Source organism: Falco punctatus (genome assembly GCF_963210335.1).
Source record: "Falco punctatus genome assembly, chromosome: 2".
Taxonomy (NCBI): Eukaryota; Metazoa; Chordata; class Aves; order Falconiformes; family Falconidae; genus Falco; species Falco punctatus.
In genome coordinates, this window is record NC_137581.1 from 23,314,801 (window position 1) to 23,336,907 (window position 22,107).

General features: G+C 37.0%; 1 protein-coding gene across 7 annotated transcripts in view; it reads left to right on the plus strand.

Annotated features, from left to right (window-relative positions):
- Positions 1-21,917, plus strand: part of PAN3 (poly(A) specific ribonuclease subunit PAN3) — an 85,269-nt gene extending 63,352 nt beyond the window's left edge. For 6 of the 7 annotated variants that reach the window (XM_080376399.1, XM_080376403.1, XM_080376398.1 and 3 more), the window contains 7 exons: positions 4,343-4,508; positions 4,927-5,014; positions 10,974-11,113; positions 11,921-12,050; positions 15,011-15,075; positions 15,800-15,938; positions 18,956-21,917. In XM_080376399.1, the coding sequence (XP_080232525.1) occupies positions 4,343-4,508; positions 4,927-5,014; positions 10,974-11,113; positions 11,921-12,050; positions 15,011-15,075; positions 15,800-15,938; positions 18,956-19,096 (869 nt within the window). In that variant the 3' untranslated portion in view covers positions 19,097-21,917. Of the gene's footprint in view, positions 1-4,342; positions 4,509-4,926; positions 5,015-10,973; positions 11,114-11,920; positions 12,051-12,497; positions 12,613-15,010; positions 15,076-15,799; positions 15,939-18,955 lie in introns of those variants that run through there. The other variant, XM_080376404.1, reaches the window with a different exon arrangement.
- Positions 21,918-22,107: the final 190 nt, after the last annotated feature.

Below are 22,107 nucleotides of genomic sequence, written 5' to 3' on the forward strand. Positions count from 1 at the left end.
CTCAGAATTTGATTTCAGGTATGCAACCTTATTTATGTTGAACACTCCAGTTGGCATCACGAGACTTTGACAGTTAAAAGATGAGGATTATGGTTTACATAGCTGTCTTGCATGTCACTAGTGTCAGTGTGGTCAGTCTCGGTTTTTTTCTTTTTGTTTTTGCCATATTATTTACAGACCCTGTAACAGAACTACTTTGGAAGGGATTTGGTGTGTGTGGGGGGAAATAGCAGCTCATGTTTATTTTTATACTGTAAACTAATGTCTTTGTTAGTACTGAATGCTATAGAATTTATTGCTTGTGGTCTTTATGCAATGAAATATCCTCTTTCTTCAGGTGGTACAGTGTGATAATTTGATATTGTTCTGTCATATTTTACTAAATTTACACAAGTTTTAAAATCAGGAGCCTGACTTTTCAGTTAGTTGTTACTTGGAGGACATTTATTTGAAAAGTTCCTTTTTGTTTGATTCTTATTCCTCATATTTCCTCAATGCACTTATTTCTATCAAAAGTATCTAAACATTAAATTTGTTGTTCTGGAACCTGTTGGTTTTCTTCCACCTTTCTGATATTTCTCAACTTCAGATTGTTGTACGTGTTTGTGCATTTATCTCTGCGGAAATGATGTTCTCCTTAAATTAGCAAGTTAACCCAAAATTGTTGAAATGTTGTCTTTACCAGTCCAATAATTAAATGGTAAACCACATTCTGAATGTATGTACTTTAAAACTGCCAACTAGAAAATCCTGGCAAATTAACAGTAACTATGCACTGGTGCCTGCAAGTTTGTTTTTTTTCTTTCTTTGTCCTGATGAGTGTTTGTGGTTGGCAGAGATAAGCATGCCTTTGATATGTCCTTTGGTCTGTTTATTAAAAATGTTCTGAGTAATTAAACATCGGTGTACATGCTATTAATAGTTTTCAGCACCACAGATTCTGCTTTTCAGCAAACAAACACTGTCTAATGAAGATAGGCAAGTTTCCTGGACCTTGTTTACCTTTGGACACATAAATAGTAATATGTAATGCACAAAAATGGACTTCACTGCTGACAACAGTTTTTGCATCCCCAGTTGCTGTATGTTTTTTCATAAAAAAACCTCTTCCATTGAAAAACCAAATGTTGTGTACTTACTGTGATGAGCAGAAAGAATATGTGAATATTGAAAGTCAACGTGATATTGTTGAGGACAAAATATGTAAACAATTATCCTAAAATACCTTTGCCAAAAACTGCAACTTTTTCAAAGTAAATTCAAGTTTTCAATATCTTCAGATCTTTTACAAAGTGTAGTGCTGTGCTAGCAGTTCAGAACCTTTCTGTATATTGAAAATTGGGAAACGTAAAACCAAAGCCCATGTTTCCCTGGAGAAAGGGAAGAAGTGAAGGCTACTGTATTTGTCTTTTTATTTTCAGTACTTTAACTCAGGAACAGCAGGCAAACACTGAACAATTCAGTTCTCAATATAAAGACTGATTTGCAGGCCTGAGAGGTTCAATGTAGTGAGCAGCTAAATCTTTTGTTGGGCTTCTTATTTTTCTTTTCATAACTGTCTGATGAGAATTGCTGTTTGTTAGCATGCTTTCTCACAGTGTTCATGATGATGTAAAACAGGTCCTTCTGCCAGTGGTCCCAGCTCTTCCTTCCGACCCCAGGACTATCCTCGCCTTTCCCCTTGCTCTGGAATTTCATTTGAACTGAATTTCATTTGAATGCATTTTTGACAAATGAAAAAGAAGTATACATACGTACATGAGTGCAAAGGGTGTGCTTCTTTTTCCGTTGAGAACGTCATAGTGCAGCACTTAAAAATGCTGAGAATTATTTTTATCTTAATATGGCAAGGAAAAATAATGGATAACCTGTGTTTTTGAAATGGCAGTTCTTACATTTTTAATCTTCTCCATTAGTATCTATGCTCAGCATCTTGGAGAGATGAAAGTAGTGGGAAGGGTGAGTCTGCCCTGCAGTAGGTGGGAAGAACATAATCTGAATTTTTGCATGCTGTGGATTTGGCCTGTGGTGGAAAGCCTTTTTCAAATTAACCTCTAAAATACCACTTTTTGGAGTAAAGCAATTCTGATAATTTTTGTAATACTGTCTTATATTCTTGTGATGTTTTCAACTGTGTTCAACAGTTCGGAAAGCTTTCAACTGTGTTTTGCTTGTAGAGTGAACTTTCAGGTCTCATCTCCTTGGGTCCTTGCTCAAGTGCCATCTGTGGCAGGCCTGATGGGCCTCATGGGACATACTTTGAAGTCAGCATTGCAGCAAACTGAACTGCTTTTAATCTCCCTTGTTTTGAACGGATAAATATGAAAGAGGGCATTTCAAAACTTATTCTTCCAGTGCTTTAGCCTGTACCTTTAGCGCATGGGAGCGTGGGGTGCAGTCAGCTAGTCTGAAAGCAGCAGTCTAGATTCAGCTGTAGTCTCAGGCGAGTCTTTCCAGTAGTAAAATAATGTTGCTAGATTGAGATTTTCTGATAGAGGAGGAGAAGCTGTGTTGAACTCTGATCTTTCAGCTTTTCAGCATATGTTGAATGTTCTCATGGTTACATTGTTTTTATCTGGAACTCAAAGGGCAAGTTGCATGCAGAAAAATAACCCCCAAGTTTTGGCTTTTTTTTTTTCTCTTTGGGATATTAAGCAGTATTTCTGTTCTGGATGCATTTATTTCATACAGATGTAACTCTGTAACAGTGTCCATATATATTCCTGTTAAACATATCACACGTTGCTGTTTACTAAATATAAAGTATACTCTATAGGAAGTAGGAACTAGAGAAAGAGCCCTGACTAATTAAAGGAGGCTGTATCTCCTCAACCATTTTATGTCATCATAATTTTTGTCATGCTGAAGAAGAGTCATGAGGGGAAAAGTTTGCTATGTTAGATTTCTGGTATGCTGGTTTGTGGGAAGTGATTTGCATAATGATTCATCAGGAGGCCAGAAGAAACAAAGGATATCTCATTATATTCAGCCTTCAGTAGACTTGCCAGGCTTATTGCAGTTTAAAGAAGTCTGTGTCTTGATCTTTTGTGATCTAAACTGAAGCATCTTAAACCTGAAAAATGAACTGAAGTTTAAAAACAAATCAACAAAAGCTCAGAAATGAAAGCTAGAAACATTCCCAGCCCCTCACCCCAAAATCAATAAAAATTCTAGGTAAAATTTTGCAGTAATGTGTTTAATTTTTTTCACTCACATGTATTTGTGTGTATACATGCAAACACACACACAAACTTACTTTGAGCAAGTGCATGGATGTTGACATGCTACCGTAGGAAAAGGAGAAAAAACACCAACAAAAAACCCAAGAAACAAGTATCTGGAGGAGAGGATTTACAACTGAATTGTGTGCTTACACGGTTTTATGAATACTGATGATACTACTGGTCTCAAAATTAGCAAAACCAGTACTGGGGCAACCTCATGAAATGGCTATCATGTTTTGTACAGTAGAGATGGAGTGTCTTACTCTGGATGTATTTTCCTCTCCTACTTCACCTTTGTGCCACCTAAACAGTAGCAACTTCTTTGTATAACATGCATCTTACTAAAAATCTGTATCTTTTCTTATCTCTGGCTCAGCATTACTCACACTGTTTTCAATGTAGAATTTGGATATGTGAATGCATAGAAAGGACGACTACAAATCAATTTAGAAGGGGGGTGATGCGTTGCTTTCATATGGCCCACTGAACAGGGGACATGCAGCGATGACTTGTCAGGGAGCTGGCTCATAGCAGAACATAACGTGGAGTTGTGTTCAGTGATGTTCAGCCACCACATCTTCCAGTCTGATTTGCCCATGTAATGTGAAACTAGCTTGTTCGTTTTTTGACTGCTCAGATGACAGAGAATGTTTAATTTGTAAGCCTTCCTACCGCAAAGGAGGTAAAATGGGTTCTCTTTGCAGCTGTTGTGGTACATGCTTGTTGTTCAGAATATTGACATTTTTATTGCTGAAGTACCTGCATATTTTGATGCACCACCTACTTTCAGCAGTTTCTAACCGGTGCTCTTTTTGTAGTGGTTATTCATCCTAAACTTTAAAAATCAGCGTGGTTTTCCTGAATATGAGAGTGAAAATAATATCAGCTGGGTTGTCAGCATTTTAAAAGGTGGTGTCCTTCTGAAAAAAAGCCAACCTATACCAAACAAAAAAACCTGCAAACCCAAAACCAACCGTTAAAGCACAGTAGATATGTCTTTCGAGGACTGTTAAGAGTTAAATGAAATGAATATGTAAGTTAATTGTATAATTCAAAATGTTCTAATTTGAATCTTGTGTAGTAGCCTTCTGTTGATGCTTACAATGTTTTGCTTCTAGGTCAGCATGATGGACCTCTGCCACGGCAGCATGCTGGATTGCTTCCAGAGTCTTTGATATGGGCATATATTGTGCAACTCAGCTCTGCGTTACGGACCATTCATACAGCAGGACTGGCGTGCCGAGTTATGGATCCAACAAAGATTCTAGTAACGGGAAAAACAAGGTAATGAAAGTGTTACTTCTCTGTCTTGCTGTGATCTGTATTCATGGTAGCTGCTGACCACGCACCTGTTTCTAGTTAGACTTCGTTATTTCTGTTGCTTTTAACTGGTGGAGACAATGTGCTAAAACTTGTAATTTTTCAAAAAGTTCTTTTTAAACATATTTTGGGAAAGGCATGTATTATCTTCAAAGAACTGTTCAGATCCACTACTGACAACTTAAAATTTGTTGATTTCTTTGTAAACTCATGACTCTATTGCATTTTATCAAATAGCAAAATTAGTATTTTCTGCTTCATAGTAATTTGCTGAGTACTGATGACTTTTTTGTCATATCAAAGCATTCAATGAATGCTAGAGAAAAAACTGAGTAACCAACAGAATTTAATGACACTTCTTCCTTTTCTCTTCTTCCTAAAGGTTACGAGTTAATTGTGTTGGAATCTTTGATGTTTTGACATTTGACAACAGTCAAAATAATCCACTGGCATTAATGGCTCAGTTTCAGGTAAGACAGCAATACCATAGTTAGATTAGTAACTTGGCACAAGGAGTACTGAAAATCGGTGTGATTCCTTTTGGAAGACAAATATTTTAATTAAACTGTAGCCCAGTATATCTATCTCTAAATGACTGTATTTTTTCTTTCTTGATTTGATCTTGGTTCCGCCATGCATTATTCAAATACGCTTGTAATTTAGAAATTTGAGTGCTCATTTTGGTATCTTCTGCTTCTAAAATTTCAGTAAACTCACCAAACAGGTTGGACTATTAGTATTTAACAAACTTAAGTCAGAAATGCTTAGGAATATGAATTTCTAAAGGAAGGAGAAGAAAAAGGTCTTACATTCGGTGTTAGAGATAAAAAACCATGGTTTGGTAACAGTTTTTGCTTTGCTTTCTCTTTTGTTAGGTTAACAAAAATAAGTAAATGTTGAATACCTGTTCACGGAGCAGTAAGAGATCTTACAAATACCTGCACCTAGGCATTCTCCTCACTGCTAAAAGGTTTTAGTGTACCTTTATTTTAGGCTCCTAGTTTTTCCATGCTCTCCTGACATTCTCTGAAGTGTGGACTTCGCATAATGCCTGAATTCAGAGGAATTCCTTTAGACTTGGCAAAAACCTGTTCCACAGTCATCTGGAGCATCACTGTGTACAGGAGTGCCTCTTTCCCTAACTTCCCCTCAGGGTAAAGTACATTGCTTCAGCAGTCATCACATACCCTGTTTGTACTGGGAGTGAACAACTACAGTAGGGAGTTGTATTTAATTTGTTTTCATTAATTGAGCTTATTCACTGTGAGAAAATTGCTCGTTCAGAGTCTTCTAGTAATAAATGAAATGTTTGAACTTTGGCCAGGCAGAAACTAGCTTATTGGAGACCGTGTCCTAGAACATAGCAACTTTTTTTTTTTAATGATACAGTAAAGCATTTTCCAGTGTACTTCGAGTAGTACATCAAAGGATTCCCTGCCTTCCACACTCCCCAGCTCTGTATCAGTGGGCTATTGGTAATAGTTTAGTGGGAAACAGCTAAGAGAAGATAGGAGTACATACAAGTGAGGGGTTCCATGCCTAAAAATATAATGAGATTTCATTTTTTAAAATCTAAATACTGCTTTAAATTTATTTTAATTGCAGCTGGGAAAGAGATCTTCCTGAGGGATTATGACATGCAAGTAATTTTAAAGTAAAACGTTTAATGTACTTGGAGGTACAAATCTAAAAATACTCACAGGTACATGAATCTGTCAAAAGCATTTACCACCATAGCAGCCCCAATATTTGGCAGTTAACTTGCTTGGGTAATGCACAGTTTTGTTTAGAGGGGGGTGTTTTTACATGTTTTGTACATTGTAAATACCCAAATTGTTCTGGTATCACTGCTAAACCAGAAGAGAAGTACTCTTAAATACATAGTTTGGAAGATCTAAACTGGAGTTAGAAAATACAGTATCGTCACCCTTTTTCTTGCTTCCTCTAGAAGGGCTAGGCTTTCATTATCCATTTTGTTCCTTCAGAGATTCTGGACTGAGTTCATTCCTTGAAATTCAGGAGTCATTTATCAGCCTCTCTCTTTGTTTGCCCTAGCCAGATAAAATTACAAAATAACAGCTGCTACTTGTCCTTTTTCCTCTCGATCCATGACCCAGTTCCTGAATTCCTCTGGGACTCCTGTGACTGTTAAAAATGCAGGTTATCTCTTGGTTTACTGCCCAGCTAATATGCATTTCCTTGTTGCTGTCTTCAGTGGAGGAAGGCATTTTTGTTAGCATTTGTCACTTTCTGGCTATTTCCCATTGTTTAATAGGGATAGGAAAGAGTTTGGCCAGAACAGTGAGGGGCTATGTAAAAGGAATGCAGTTGTTTACAATCTGTGTTAAGTGCATTAGTTTATATGATCATTTAAGAGTTAAATAAAGGCAACAATAAGGGAAGTTAAAAAAAATTAAATGAAATATGAATGGCCACTTGCGTTAAAAACAAGGTGTTAAACCTGTATAAATTCTAGCACATCACTTCCCACTCCCCAGTCCTTAAGTCCTGTGTTTACCAGTTACAAGATACGAATGGGAAAATTGCAAATGGTGATGTAGGAAACAGTAAAAAGGTTTAATAAATATTTCTGTATTTGAGGTAAAATGAAAGTGAGTCCTCTCCATACAAAACGAAGAGAAAACATAGGTTTTATTGATTTAACAAGGGCAATAAGGTTATGTTTGCTCAAAGTAAATATTTTTAATTTAGCAAACCAAAATAACTTTATAATGCACCTCCCCAAATTTAAAGAAACTAGCTTAAGAGGCATCTGAAGTATTAATGTTGATTTAAAAAAAATAAAATAAAAAATATCTAGCAACTGGGAGGCATTTCTAAGGGCCCTTCCAGAACTTAGAAGGATAAGTGAATCCACAGAATTGTAAAGTGGATGAGCTGATACTGATCCAAGAAAAGCAGTGGAACAAGATAAACAGAAATGTAATGTCAGTTTCAAAGAGTTTATGGAAAATGGATCTTGTCAAAAATAAGAATTATTTGACTAGCTTACGTGTCTGCCTGATAAAGCCAAGTGTATAAAATGCTGAGGTATCTCCAGGGCATTTGGCATAGTAGCACATACCTTTTTAATAATAATAAAAAAAATTCTGCAGAGGGAAAGGGTACCTATTCAATTAACTTTTAAATTGCTCACTGACATATTGGAAATTCATTTGATAACAGGGAGACATTAATGAAGAGCACTGTTTTGAGTTTTATCTCCCAGGGGCTGGTTTCTAGTCTAATGCTATTTCATAGTTCTATCAATGAACTAGATGGTGATAAAATCTTTAGTAGCAAAGCTTTCAGGAAATAAAAAGATAGGTGGGTACAGGTTACAGTTATTAATTGAATCACTAATTAAACGGTCATTAGTTGCATGCAAGGTACGTTTTTGAACAAAAGGCAGCCTGTACTTAAAGTTTTTTCTTTGAAGCTGAGAATCAACTTAGTATGACTTAGTCGCTGTTGACAGTGACCGTAGCAGAAGTCTTCCGGCAGGTCTGTGGCAAAAGAAACTGGTGTGATCCACAGATACACAATATGGAGTATGAACAGGGAAATGGTTGTTCCTAATCTGTACTTTGCACTAGCAAGGCTGCTACAGGAATACAGCATTCATTTCTGGTATTCCTGATCCAAGGAGATCTAGTACTTCTTGTGTGCCTCCTTTAACCTTTCTCTGCCTGGAAGCAGGGAATGCTGAATCTGTTCATGTTTTCACAGGGGAAGTGAGGGCTTAATAGGCATATGTGGATTGCTTCCCTATAGATAGGATGGTGTACCCCAGCTTCTGGGAAGTTATATACCCTTGTCTGCATGGTTAGAGTGATCAGTGGATGGTAGTTCTGCCCTTTCTAAAACTGGAATCTGACTTCAATAAATCCTGATCTTTATGGGTCCCTTCCGGCTTGCAATGTTCTGAGATTCCCCTTCCACACAGGAAAATTACTGCCTGGTTTTGTGCACTTGTAAGACTTCAAATATTGGGCATAGTAGTACTTGCTTTCAGGGTTTCAGCTGTCAGTGAATAGTGGAGTACCTCCAGAGAGCAATTCAGCTCGCTCAATATCTGAAATGTCTTGCAGAATTACAGGTACCTTAAGCAAATCAGTTAAGTCTGGTTGATTTGAAGTTTAAGTTCCTAAGATTAGTGGGATGAATCCAAGCCACTTTTGTAACTAAAGCAAGTTAAAAGCTGAGTGTAACTTGAAATGTGTGTGTTTGAGGCTGCACTGGTGTGTTGTATCATCTCTGCCAGTTCTTCTGTTAGATGTAATTTGCAAAACAAACAAAAATCAAGGCTGTGAGTCAAACGCTCAAAAAACCAAAAGCCTGAATTTAGAATTTAATGACTGCTGTTAATGTAAAACGCTTTCTCAAAAAGTTTAAAATTATGCAATCTGTATTGTAAAAACACCTAAAGCAAGACTATATTTTCGTAGCGTCTTGGCTGAAACTGTATATTTTCATTGTCTCAGGATTGTGTGATGATAGAGAATTTATATAGGATACATCCTTATGAAATACTAGAAACTGAAATTTTAAAGTGTATAGGTAGGGGACTGCAGAAACAGAAAAGGTTGTGGTTAATACAAATACTTACATATTTCTTCTAAGTTTTTTAGAGGGGGAAAAAAAACCGCCATTGTGCCAGGTGATGTATGTGGCTATAGATAATGCGTCAGCAAGATTTCTGTGGTACTATAACAGGGTCTTCTGCTGATCAAATTGCCTACTTGGTAGTGGAAGCAAGTGAGTTCCCACCAAAATGGGGTTTGTTGCTGTGGTTCGTTTCTCTTTACCAAAGTACAAAGGAATGCTGATACTCAGGAAATCCTGATTCTGTAGAAAAGAGAGTGTAGGAAATGCCAGTCCATCCTCCTTCTCCACCACTTTGTCCTCCTCATTTCTGTCTCATTTTCCACATCCTGTTTTTGTCTTCATTAGCTACAAGAGTACCATGCTTTTTAACTTCTACCATGTTGCGTGTCCATCTTTAAATTGTGCTGCTTAATCATACTTGATAAGGAAACAGCAGGGACATTGAGAGCCCTGGAAAGGTTTTCATTCCTCTGTCCCTCAACATCTGGGAGATGTGGCTGCAGGGAAGGTCCAGCTACTGCAGCCAGAGGCAGCACACAACTACCCTTCTGGTGGTAAGAGTGGAAGAGCTGTGAGGGGCTGTGGCATGTTCACCATCGCAACATTTTCCTAAAGCTGCCAGATTCTAAACAGAACTTTAAGTGTTGCAATGCTGCCAAATTTTCAGCCTTTCTCACAGAAATGACAGAAGGTGTATTCCTTTATGACTATGTTCTCTGCTACAAAGCATAGTCTTGCTCTGGACTATAGAGCTGACATTCTCGGTAATTAGGAGCTTTCACTTTTTTTTTAGTTTTGCAAAAACAGCTTTCTCGGAAAAACCCTCAGGAAAATACAAGATTTGTATCTCTAGCTGGCTCTAAAATTCAGTCTGGGGCAGGCATCCAGCACGGAAAGCAGCAGGTGTTTTCAAGTTTGGCCAGCTTGTGTGCAGCTGAAAGCCTTTCCATCGAAAGAATCAGACAGTTTTTGCTATGAATGTGATTGCTACTAAATTAGGCTCCTGTTTTTAGAGATGGGCTTTAAAAACTGGTATAACTTTAAAAAATAATGTCTGTTGGCTGTCCATTAAAATTGGCAGAATTTCCTGTTGTGGCAAAGCAGCCTGTATGCAGCATTCATCTTTTAAGAGCAGTTCTACTTTTAAGGAAAGTGTTTAGTAACACTAAGAATTTCTCTATAAAATGTGATGCAGCTCAGTTTGTCAGCCATACAGACCTCTTCCTGTCTACTTACATCAGGCAGTTCATATCTTTTCACACTGGCCATCAGAGATTAAAATCTTTGAGCTGTCTGTTTAAAACAGAAGCATCATTTGCTGGAATCCAATGTGAATTCCAGTGTGGAATTCACACTGGATGGCCAGTGAAAAAGATATTATGAGTCCAGCAAATGCTGTTTCTGTTTTAACAAATGATCCTTGATGGGTATTTCTGCATCTCATACTGAGAAGACTTGCTCTGTTTGCCACCAACTCCTTGACTTGTCAGGAGTGAGCAGGTGGGTAGTTAGGAGAACCTCTTTGCAGAGCTTCTGCTTGCTATGCAGGAGTTCTCTTTGATACTGTCTTTAAGCTAAAAATAGGTAAATTTTAAGCATTCAAAGATAAATATAATACCTGAAAATGGCTAGGTATCAGGACAGATTTTCCTTTAACTACTGTAACTTGGACAGTCATATGGTTTGAATTGCACTTATTTTAGATGCTCGTATTCTTCAAAGGATGCTGAAGAACTGTCTCTTGTTAAACACCATCTAGTACCATAGGTAATATTTATCTGTACAAAGAATCTTATTATCTGTGTGTGTTTTCCCTGTTAGCAAGCAGATCTGATCTCCCTGGGGAAAGTTGTGTTGGCTTTGGCTTGCAATTCTTTATCAGGAATTCAGAGAGAGAATTTGCAGAAAGCAATGGAGCTGGTGACAATCAACTATTCCTCTGATCTGAAGAATCTGATTTTGTAAGTTTGCTTAATAAATCTTTTGATGGAAGTAACTACTTCTTTAAACATAAAATGAAAATGTCAGTTGGTGTTTTTAGATGCATGTAAGATTACAGATATAACTACTGTCATTGAGTTGTCGGCGCAGACAATGAATGGTTAAACATAAGTTAAAATTTGTTTATATAATGTGTATTTTCATGGGGTATCTAATAAAATTAATCTTATTTACTAAGTTCTTTTAAAGCTCCTAATAAGGATTAGGAGCGTAAAACCCCCAAGCATTTTAAGTTGTCTTCAATATGGGGTTTCATTGCCTATTATCTACTATAGCAATATGCTAGTCTTACCTTATGGTTTCAGAAGGTATTCAGAAATAGGCATGGTGCCTTTTTGACCAGAGTTGACTGCTAGTTTTTCTTGACTGGATATCACTTTGTGTTGTTCTTCAGTATAGTCAGCCTTTCTCCTTTTCCAGCCTAAGAGGGAAAAGTGGAAATCTGTGCCCCTTCCCTCATTTGAAAAACAATTGCATTACGATCTGAGTTATATCTTCTCTCTTTGAGTGTTTTTTTTCTCTGAGCAGGGTGAATTACACAATTCCATGAAAGTACACTCCTGCCTTGCACAAGTAACTGACTAGATGTATACATGTAAATCAACATGTTTTCTTTCTAATATCTTTTTAAACAAATGCTGCAATTGTCAACTTTGTGTATTACATAGACATCAGTGTCAAATAGTTATAAAGTCATAATAGAATGATCTCACTGGTATTTGCAGCATGTTTAAGTAATCTGTTTGGGGGTGGGGATATTTTGGCAGGTATTTGCTGACAGACCAAAACAGGCTTCGCAGTGTAAATGATATCATGCCTATGATTGGTGCACGATTCTATACTCAGCTGGATGCTGCTCAAATGCGAAATGATGTTATAGAGGAAGACCTTGCAAAGGTAAATAATTTACGAATCCCTACAGGAAAACCTGTAGTCAGTATTCCTACAGCTGTACCTTGAAAGAGAATGTTTTCTACTGGTTTTTCTTTCTGTTTGTTTAGCAACCTAAGTACTCTGCCTGCAGAATTGAGAACTCTGAACTCAAGGTATTGAAAGTCCAAAAGCTCCAAGAACCACTAGTTTTAGGATGTCTTCAGCTAGGCTTTAACTGAAGTGACATCTTCATGTCTAACCAACAGTTTTGGGGAAAAAAATGTTCTTTACAGAATGGTTAAAAAGTAGTGTTCTGAGTAATTAAGGCCATGTATGTCATCACACACTAGATGATGTAGTTTGTGCCAGAGGTTGTAGAGCAACAAATGTTACCTTGAAATTCTTGGATAGATTTGGATTCCAGTGTCCCTTTACTTACCTCATATGTTTTCCTTTCCATATGAATGCTAGATCATGGAGGTAAAGGCTGCCATCGTCAGTTTCCCTGAAGTGTGCATCTCTTGCTGTGGGGGTCTGGTTGGTCTATCATGTTCAGCCAAGGCATCAAGTGCTAGCTACAAAGGAAGTATGTACTATGTCCCATGTGTATTTGTTCAACAGGAAAGGGTGCCTGCTCATCAGAAGCCACTGATCCCAGGATTTTCTGACAAGGCTAAGAGATATTACAGAAGGCTTTCATGACACTGAAGATATGTGTGGGATAGGGTATTAAGCTTTCCATTGTATGCCCTCATGTAGAAGTTTTTTTTTGTGGTTTTTTTTTTTTTAAGAGACAGTAGACCAATGGTTGGGATGCTGATGGACTCCTTTGCTTAATTTCTTCACCATTGGCTTGTTGGATAACAGTTTTTCTTTCCTTAGTGAAAGATACTGAAATCTGTCAGAAGCAAAGAGCTGTAGAAGAGCCAAGTGGTATCTGCTTTGGATGAAGAGCTGTAGATGACAGGTGCCCGCTCTATCAGAGTCAGCCACTACTCCTGTGCTGAAGATGTTTAAGATCATTTCTTGTTAAGGTGGCCCAATGTGCCTGCACAAATTTGAGCAGGTGGGCCTTTTCTCATAACAAAGATGGATATTATCCTGTAATCGGCATTAATCAGTCTGCATTTTCAGTCAGGTTGTTTGTAGCAGTTGGTTAGCACTGGCATGTGAGCAGAGCCACTACAAATGCAAGTTGTTGCATAGCCTCCAGTTTGGCAATATCTGTTTACCTGGCAGTGATATATATGGCAGTTGCTTATTAGTTGTTGTACTATAACTTGTTTGTACTCCTACATCCTCAGTAACATCAGAGCCACAGTATCCCTTCGGTCTAGCCTCATACCCTCCCTTCATTATTGCTCCAAAGCAGATGCTTGGGGGAGAGTATTGGAACAAGACTGGCACGTATGGTGTTTTTCCTTGTATTCTCCAAGCACACAGTCATCTGTAGCTTAGGGACTTCTGATGCTGGAAGTGGATTGTACGTAGTTAATAACTGTTTTCTTGAAACCATGAATATTTTGTTACTCCTGTAATGGTCACATTTCACAGAGCAGCGACCCCATTATGCCGTTTCCTTCCTCACCTTGAATATTCCCATCATCTATATGTCACCGCATTCCAAGCCTCAATTTTGCAAATCCTCTAATCCACTCTGTAGAAAAGCTCCCTGCCTTACAGGCTACCACCAAGCTTGCAGAGAAGGCCACCTGGAGACATAGCGCTAGTGTTGTGCACAGCTGTGTCACCATTGACTGGGAACGTGAAAGGCAGCAGCATTCACACAGATCTGGTTTTGGCTTTTGTGTATTTGGCCACCTACCAAAAAGTTACTCGGAGGTTGACCTTGATCAGCTAGCAGAGGTCCATACAGTCTTCCCTGTCAGTCTCTATAGAGTGTAGCTACTGTTGAGGCACAAGCTGTTCCGCTGTGTGTTTTTAAGACTGGTGATAGAAGTCTTGCAACCCATAGGTTGTGTGAGGTCAAGCTATTATCACCTTAACCTACTTTATTTACCCAGCTGTGCACAGTAATCTACTCCAGACTGAATTCATTTGAAATCAATACGATCATGCATGGGAGGGGATGCAGCTTAGCATGAATAATGTTGGAGAGCTTGAGCATTGGAGAATATGAATAATATCAGGAGAGAATCTTCCTTCCTGTCAGCTCTGACCAGCTCATACTTTAAAAAAATATTAATCCACAGTGTAATGTAAGCTAGGATGTAACTCTTTTTACTGTATCCTAAGTGATGCGGAAAAATGTATGTATTCCAAGCTCCCATAATTCTAATGTTCTGTTTTTTTGTGTGAGCTCATTCTCATTGCTTTATCTCTGTCATTGATGGACTCAGAATTTATACTGTTTTAAGACTTAAATTCTAGCTTTTTTGGAAAAACTTGTTTAAAAATTTTATTTGGAATCAATTCTAATTTGAATGTTAGCCTGATACTATTGTTGTTAAACATTTACTAATGATGGCGTACAAAGCATTTCTGAAAAATAAATCTGGTAGGTTATGTTCCTTCTCATCTTTACCTGAAATAAGGTATTATACTATATAATTCTACAGGTGTTGATAACTATTTGTGTGTATATATATATTAACACATTCACATTCTCCTTGTTTAACCTATTCTATTTTAGCATGCCTGTAAGTACAGGCTGGCAAGAGACTAAACTTATGTTTCCACAGAGAAATAGATTGCCTGATCCAGTTCCTGCTGGGGCAGCAAGGTGTCATTAGTTGTTAAATCTCCACATTACGATTTGAGTATGAAGTGCTAAAATGAGCATTGCCCTACTGATACACAATACAATGCATGTGGTCTCTTTCTGAAAAAAATATACCCCCTTTTTTGAATAAATAAATCGTTGTAATAGCACTTCGTTGGAGTTACCACTGTATATCTTTTGCAAATAAGTGTCTTAATTTTAGGTTTCAGAAACGTTAATAACCTCTTTCCTTTTTTTCTAGGAGGTGCAGAATGGAAGGTTGTTTAGGCTTCTAGCAAAACTGGGAACAATCAATGAAAGGCCAGAGTAAGAAATACTTGTTTTCCTAGAGTGGAGTATGTAAAATGCAGTTTGTAATACAAGGTTTCTTCCCTTAGAAATTTAAGCTATGCATTTTCCCCATCTTTGCCCCTGAAGAAATGAGTATTTAAGAACTCTTGAGAAAAATAGTATAAGCAACATTGACCAAAATTTTAAATTAAGGAGAAGAGAAGGCTACAAATAGGTACGCCAAAGTTGCTTCAATTTTTTTAGTATGTTTTCTCTTAGCAGTCTCTTGTGAGTGACCATAGCTTTTGAGGAAATCCATAGCTTGCTTTAACTGTAGCAAATGGTGTAAATACTGGTTTTAAGCTAGTTAATTTTCAGCTTGTTTTTTATCAACTACTACATAAAAATGAAGTGTTCATGGTCAGTTTTCCATCCTATTAAATAGAATTGGAGTTGTGTTTGTAATGCTGGTTTCTAACATTCAGGTGTTAAACTTGTTGAAGATAACTCTTGCTTTCTTCCATTACTTTTCTGTGGCCCTTGGTAGGCAGTAGCTTCAGGTACTTCAGCAGCTGAAAAACTTTGAATATATTATTTTCTGTTTGTGGCAGGGGAGGAGACTGTAAGGTAATGGCAAATTATAACAGCTTAGCAGAGCAGTGAGATTACTCAGTTTAGATTGAAGAGTTACATGTATCTGTGGGGTCTGATTTTTTTCTTAACTGTCTGAGCTTTAATATGAACCTTTGCTTTGCACCAGGTTTCAGAAGGACCCAACGTGGTCAGAAACTGGAGACAGGTATTTACTAAAGCTCTTTCGAGATCACCTTTTCCATCAGGTGACAGAAGCGGGTACTCCTTGGATTGACCTCAGTCACATTATCTCATGTCTTAACAAGGTACACTGTACTTGGGTTAGCTTTTAAAAATTTGTTTGGGTTAACTTTAGAATAATATTCCACTTAAAAGCAAGTTGGCATTGGCAGATTAACTACATTGTTTTAACTGATAGTTATTCCCCCCTTTTTTGGATGAAAACAATGTATTCACTAAACTAGTATTCAAACATTTATGGATATTTTAAATAAACTCAGTACATTAATATTAAAACTTGGAATCCAGTAAATATAGAATGAGATACAGTATTAACTTTTCATCCTAGAATGCACTGAATACTGTGGGTAAGCAATGCTGGTCCCTTTATGCTACTCTGGTCTTTCAACACAGCATAAAGGATCCATAAAACCCCTTTAACTGGGGGAGGTTTCTGCCGATACAGTTTTCACAGAGGGTGGTCATAAGGCAAGAGGATCCATTACTCAACTGTGCTGACCAGAGTAGGAGACAGGAGGGAAACTGCAGTAGAAGTTTGTGCAAAATCCCTACCGTCTAGGACAGTGCTGGAAAATTTCTGTGACTTAAAATGTTAAGTCCGCTTCTGATAACTTCCCTAGCCTCTCTAGCCCTTTGTTTTTCAAGGTTGATTTAACAAAGCTGTTTGCAGTTTTCCAAGAGCTGCACCACTAGCAAAATTTTAGCTGAGCACTTTCATGATTAGTAGCAGGAGACATATGAGAGACCACAAGATCTTCAGTAGTTGTAGAACTTGTCTTGCTCCATAAATTAAAAAAGTAAGCAAACTATTTTTTTTTTGTATTGGCAGATCAGTTTTCAACTTATTTTACATTGTTTTTCCAAACTTCAGTAAATTATAGGAGACTAAGATGCTACTTTTTTAATTATTATTTATTTTTTTTAGCTGCTTGGTCATTCCACTCACTCTGTAGAGAATGGTGATGCAGACACTGACAATACACAGTTTCAGTGGCTAGTATTTTCTTTTCTAGGATTAGGATAGCCAACTTTCTCTTCCAGAAAGAATTGAATATATTCAGATTCTTTGACATGTAACAAATGAGTTAACTACAGTTAAATCTTCTTTTAAATTGTCAGAGCTTTTAATCTCCTATTGGACCACTGCTGTGCATTTCTTTTAACCTCCTTTTTATCTTTCTGGTTGGTGTCTGTAATCACTTTAAAAAGGACATTAAAAGGATTGAGGCTAAATCAAAAAGAAAGCATATTGATATTCAAATAGGCAGTGAAATGCCATCATGATTTGAAAGCAGTGACCTGTACAGTACTGTAGCAAGAGGGGACAGTTCTGAATTCCATAGGTCAGGTAAGAGATGGTGTCAAAGAATGCCTCGTTCTACAAACGTTCATGGCTTAACTTGTTAAAGAGAGACTCTTCTCTTCTGTGGTTGTGGGCTCAGCACACAAAAAAGTAGGACTTTCAGAACTCTACTTTGGAAATACACTCTGAAAAACACTTTTGAAACTGTAGCGTGTACTAGTGGAAGTGGTTATATGGACTTCCCTGCTACACTCCAAAAGCATTCCTTTTGAATGAAAATTACTCTATTGTTTAAACGTTTTTTTCAATGTGGTGTTTTGGGGATCTTTTCAGCTGAGATACTGATTTATGCCTCCGCAGCAGGAGAGAAAGCAAGCCATAAATATTTATGTTTCTCGTTAGCTGTGTGGCTTTAATACAGATCTTCCATATCCTACATTCATTAAGGTAATTCACTGATTTCTTGAATGATGCTAATGGGAACAGTAAACAATATTTCACAAACACCTTAATCATGATAATATTTGTAATGGATCTTGGAAGAGACTGGTGGCTTTATCCTACTTTAGAAGAACTAAAAGCTAGTTGGCTTGCTTTTGTCCTTCTGAAGCTATTTGCAAAGCAGAAACTGTAAACTAGGGAGGTTCCAACTTTTAAAGTTATACTCAGAACATTATTTTAGAAGACAAATGCAAGCAATTTCTAACTTGCTGTGTTGCTCCAGACAGCAGCTAGTGGGACATCTCTGACAAATTTAACTGTTCTTCTGCTATTTGGTACAACATTGATATATTTACTTAATCCTGCTGGGGTTGTATTTCCAAAGATTATCTCAATAGTGTCATATCCCACTTGCCTCTGCCCCACCTTTTGTATTGGAACAAGAAAATTTGTAGTGTCAAGTATTTGGGAATACCAATATATCGACTAAAACAGAGCAAAAAAAGTTTTTGCATTATAAGGGAGTCTGACAATTACCCATTGAGGAACGTTTCTTGCAAAGCAAGGATAACACAAAATATAGCATCAGAAAGGACTTCAGTATGTAAAATAGGATATTTCTTTGTTCCAAACTAGGATTTAGTGATAGATCTCTAAGTAGCACATGGTGTAGCATACAATTTTTTAATACTGAATTTGAGATGCCAGAATAAAGCATGAAAAAAAAAAAGTAGAACAGACTTTAATCTTTAACCACAAATTACCTATTTGTTTATGGATTATAACTGGGTAATCTTTTCTTAGAGTAAGAGATGAAATCTACCATACAGGAACTAGTTTGTTTCCAGTACTGCCAAAAACGTAAGGTTTGGGTTTCTACCAGTTTTCAGACTGCCTGGGACTGATCCATCCATTATTTTATTTTTGAGGGGGCAAGAAGTAATTTACCTACCCTGCATGGAGGCTTGTGCATCTTATGTGCAAATGTAATGTCAGAAGTGGTTTTGTGCATCAGGAGCTACATGGAAATTTTGCTAGGCTTTCTACACAGGGGAAGATAGCATTGCAGGACTGTTAGCTTTATGGAAAGGGAAGAAAACAATGGTAACCTAGTCCAAAGGTCTGGAATGTCCATCAGGTTAAGACCAAAATGTCTCGATTTTTTGGCAAGTACATTGTTGTGTTGCGATTCAGATCCTTCCTTTCTGTGGTGTTCGCAGATTTGAACTGCACCACAACAATGTACTTGCCAAGAAATTGATTGCTTTTGTTATTGGGGAAATGTTTTGCCATTTCTTTCACACTTCTTTTATTTTATCTTTTGCATTCTTGTTACAGTTAGATGCTGGTGTGCCAGAAAAAATAAGCCTCATTTCCAGAGATGAGAAGAGTGTACTTGTGGTAACTTACAGCGATTTAAAACGCTGCTTTGAAAATACTTTTCAAGAACTGATTGCAGCCGCAAATGGTCAGTTGTAGTATTTGCTGAAAGCATGCAGGACATTGCTGAGGAACTTAACAAATAGCAAATTGCACTACAGCTGAATTGTTGTTGTCATCTCATTTCACATTTGGGAAACAAACAGGAGATGAGCAAAGCTGCTTGCACTTCAGTCAGGTACACTGTTACTTGAAGGGAAGAATGTTTCACTTATCCTAGAGCTAAGGCTGCCATTGGAGGCTTTATCTGTGAAGAATTTATTTTAGATTAAGGAACACATCAGGTGCATGATGTTCCTGCTTTTATTTTTTCCACTTGTATATGCACTAATTTTAATTTTTTTAAGACTTTTCTGATCTCTGAAGTTTTGCCACATTGTATACTTAAGGGAAACTCTTTGCAAGGACATTTCTGGGATACATTTTTTGTCACTGAGGATATAGCAAAATTTATTCATTTTTGATATTATTTGCACCCAGAATAGCATAAAGGACCAGGTAAATAATTTAATAGAAACTGTGTTCTATTAATGACCGTTTAGTTCGTAACCTCTGTAAAAGTGTGTTGTATGCAAGCTCTGTATGCCACCCACTGTTAGCTCAAAGAAACATGAGAAGATGAAACGTTTTAAAACCAGTGAAGTATCGGTGAATTGACAAAAACAGGAAAGAAAGCCCCCTGTCATTTGGTTTAAACTTTGTCTAAGAGAAGTGACGGAAATAGAGTAATGGGAAACATCTATAATTTAAGGAGCATATCAAACTTGCTCTAAACACAACCAGCGCCTTTTAAAAACTGTTTGTATGTTTTCCTGCTAGTCAGAAGCATTTACATTTATGCAATTTTTTTAATAGATTTTTTTTTAAAGAAATTGTTTAAATGCCTGAAGTTTCAGGAGTGTATTACTTTAGGTTATTTACAGTATAATTTTTGTATAAAGTTCTGTTCTTTGAACCACAGCTTTATTATGGTACGCTACACTGGATACAGATACAAAGACACTGTTAAAAGAAGATTAACTAAACACAGCAGTTGTCTGGCATCAAGAGCTTTTCAAGTTTTACAGCCTGAATCTGGAGGGATAATGATCTGCTGTGCCTTTGCAGTCACTGCTTAGCCCAAAGTAATATTACTTTTGATAATACTCAACACATGAATATTCCTGAAGTAATTCAGTCTCAAAAGTCTGGAATTTTCCTCCTCAATTACCTTTCTAATATTTGGACATGCAGTTGTCTCCAAACTTGGGTATTCATGGGATTTCTAGTTAAACACCTACACTTTGATACTGAAGACTGCCAAATATGTAGGAATTTCCTTTCTTAAAGCGGTAGTGAAGACTGTATCTACCCTTTCCCAGCACTGAATGTTTTAATAGCACTGGGTGCTCACCATGAAGAAAATGTGGAAACTCAAAAGGTCAGGACAGACTCTAAGCACTTGCAACTGATGTTACTGACATCAATTTTAATAATTCTCAATATTTGTAGTTTTCAGAGAAGTTTTTAATATTTCTCTGTCCACTTTTATAAGCTTTAAAATGTTTCTCTGCCTTGAGACTTGCATCAAGAAAAAAGCAACTCTCTTCACATCGAAAGCTTTGAAGACTAGGGACATGCTTTACACATTTTAGAAAATGTGGTTGAATCCACATTAGGTAGCATCAGTTGTTGAGTTTAAAAATCAGATATTGTTGCATTTGATCGAATGAATTTTAAAAGGAACGTAATGTTTAATATTCAAACGTAACAGTTGCCAGAATGTTCTTTTTAATATAAAAGGAACAGGAACTTTGAAAAGTGAACATGCAAAACAGTCTTTTATCATTAGCTCATGTATTTGAGGAAGAGCAGCTGTCTTTTATATGTTTTTTGACAAATCATATTGTAATTCTTTTGTACAAAAAAGAAGTACTTGTATTCTAGAAGAAATATGAAATGCTTAATTTATAAGCGGGCTGAGGTTTTTTCCAGTATTGTTTTCTTTGAAAATGAAAGGGGATCATCTGTTCAGTTGTGGGGTTTGGGAACCTTTGAAAATTTAATTTGTGGACCAATATTTTGTGAAAGTGTAAGGCAGGGGTAAAATAGGGCTTGAATTCTCATCCTTTTTAGACCAGCAAACCACCCTCTGCAAGACATGTCTAAATTGCAAACCTGTGTGTATTTGCATAATGTCAGTTTGCTTCAGCCCCTAGTAACCTCAGGACTTGGTTTAAAAATAAAAAGGTAGACAGCTAATAAGTTTTCATACATAACGTCAGCCAGAAAATACTTGGTGTCAGGTAATACATAAACTAAAAAAAAAAAAAAAAAAAAGAGTTTTTGTTTTCTATTTATTTCATTTGGTCCGTATTTGGGAATGATTTGAACAGTCTGAAGTTCAGCTTGGGTGTTTTTTTGGGGAGAGCCCTTCTACCCCATTTTAATTCCATTTAGAAGGTTGTCCTAGTAGTTTGATCCATTCATAGGGAGAACTGTGTACCTGTATTTAAAGAAGAGCCACCAGGATGTGCCCTCCCAGATGGGAAATTTAATTCTGACCTTCCTATTTTTTACAGCTAAAAGCACAGAAGGGACAACCTTTGAAATCATCTGATGTTGGTCATTTTAATTTTTGTACCTGTTTTAAGTTCTGTTGCTGTATTTACTATATTGTAAATATTTTGTTGAGGGTACCTATGTATTTTTTATTTGCCCTTGTTTCAGTAATTCAGGTGTCAACTGCTTCCCCTAAAAAGCACCAGTATGTTAAGTTCTAATGTCATGATCCCAGTATGTGTTACTCATCTTTAATCCTGTTTTCATTCTTCATGTGTACAGCAGTATTTTTAATAAAGAATACCAGAAATAACGTGGCCTTATTTTGACAATGTGAAGTTCTGAAGTTGGATACGGGGCTTTTCAACTTTGGTGCTAGAATTGTATTTCATTCTATCATATTTCTTTTGTATTCACTCTCTCTGCAATGCAGAGTTAGTCGTGAGTTGCAAAGTGCATTTAGTGCTCGCCACTTACATCAGGCGTCCTAAAACTTATAGATGATGTTG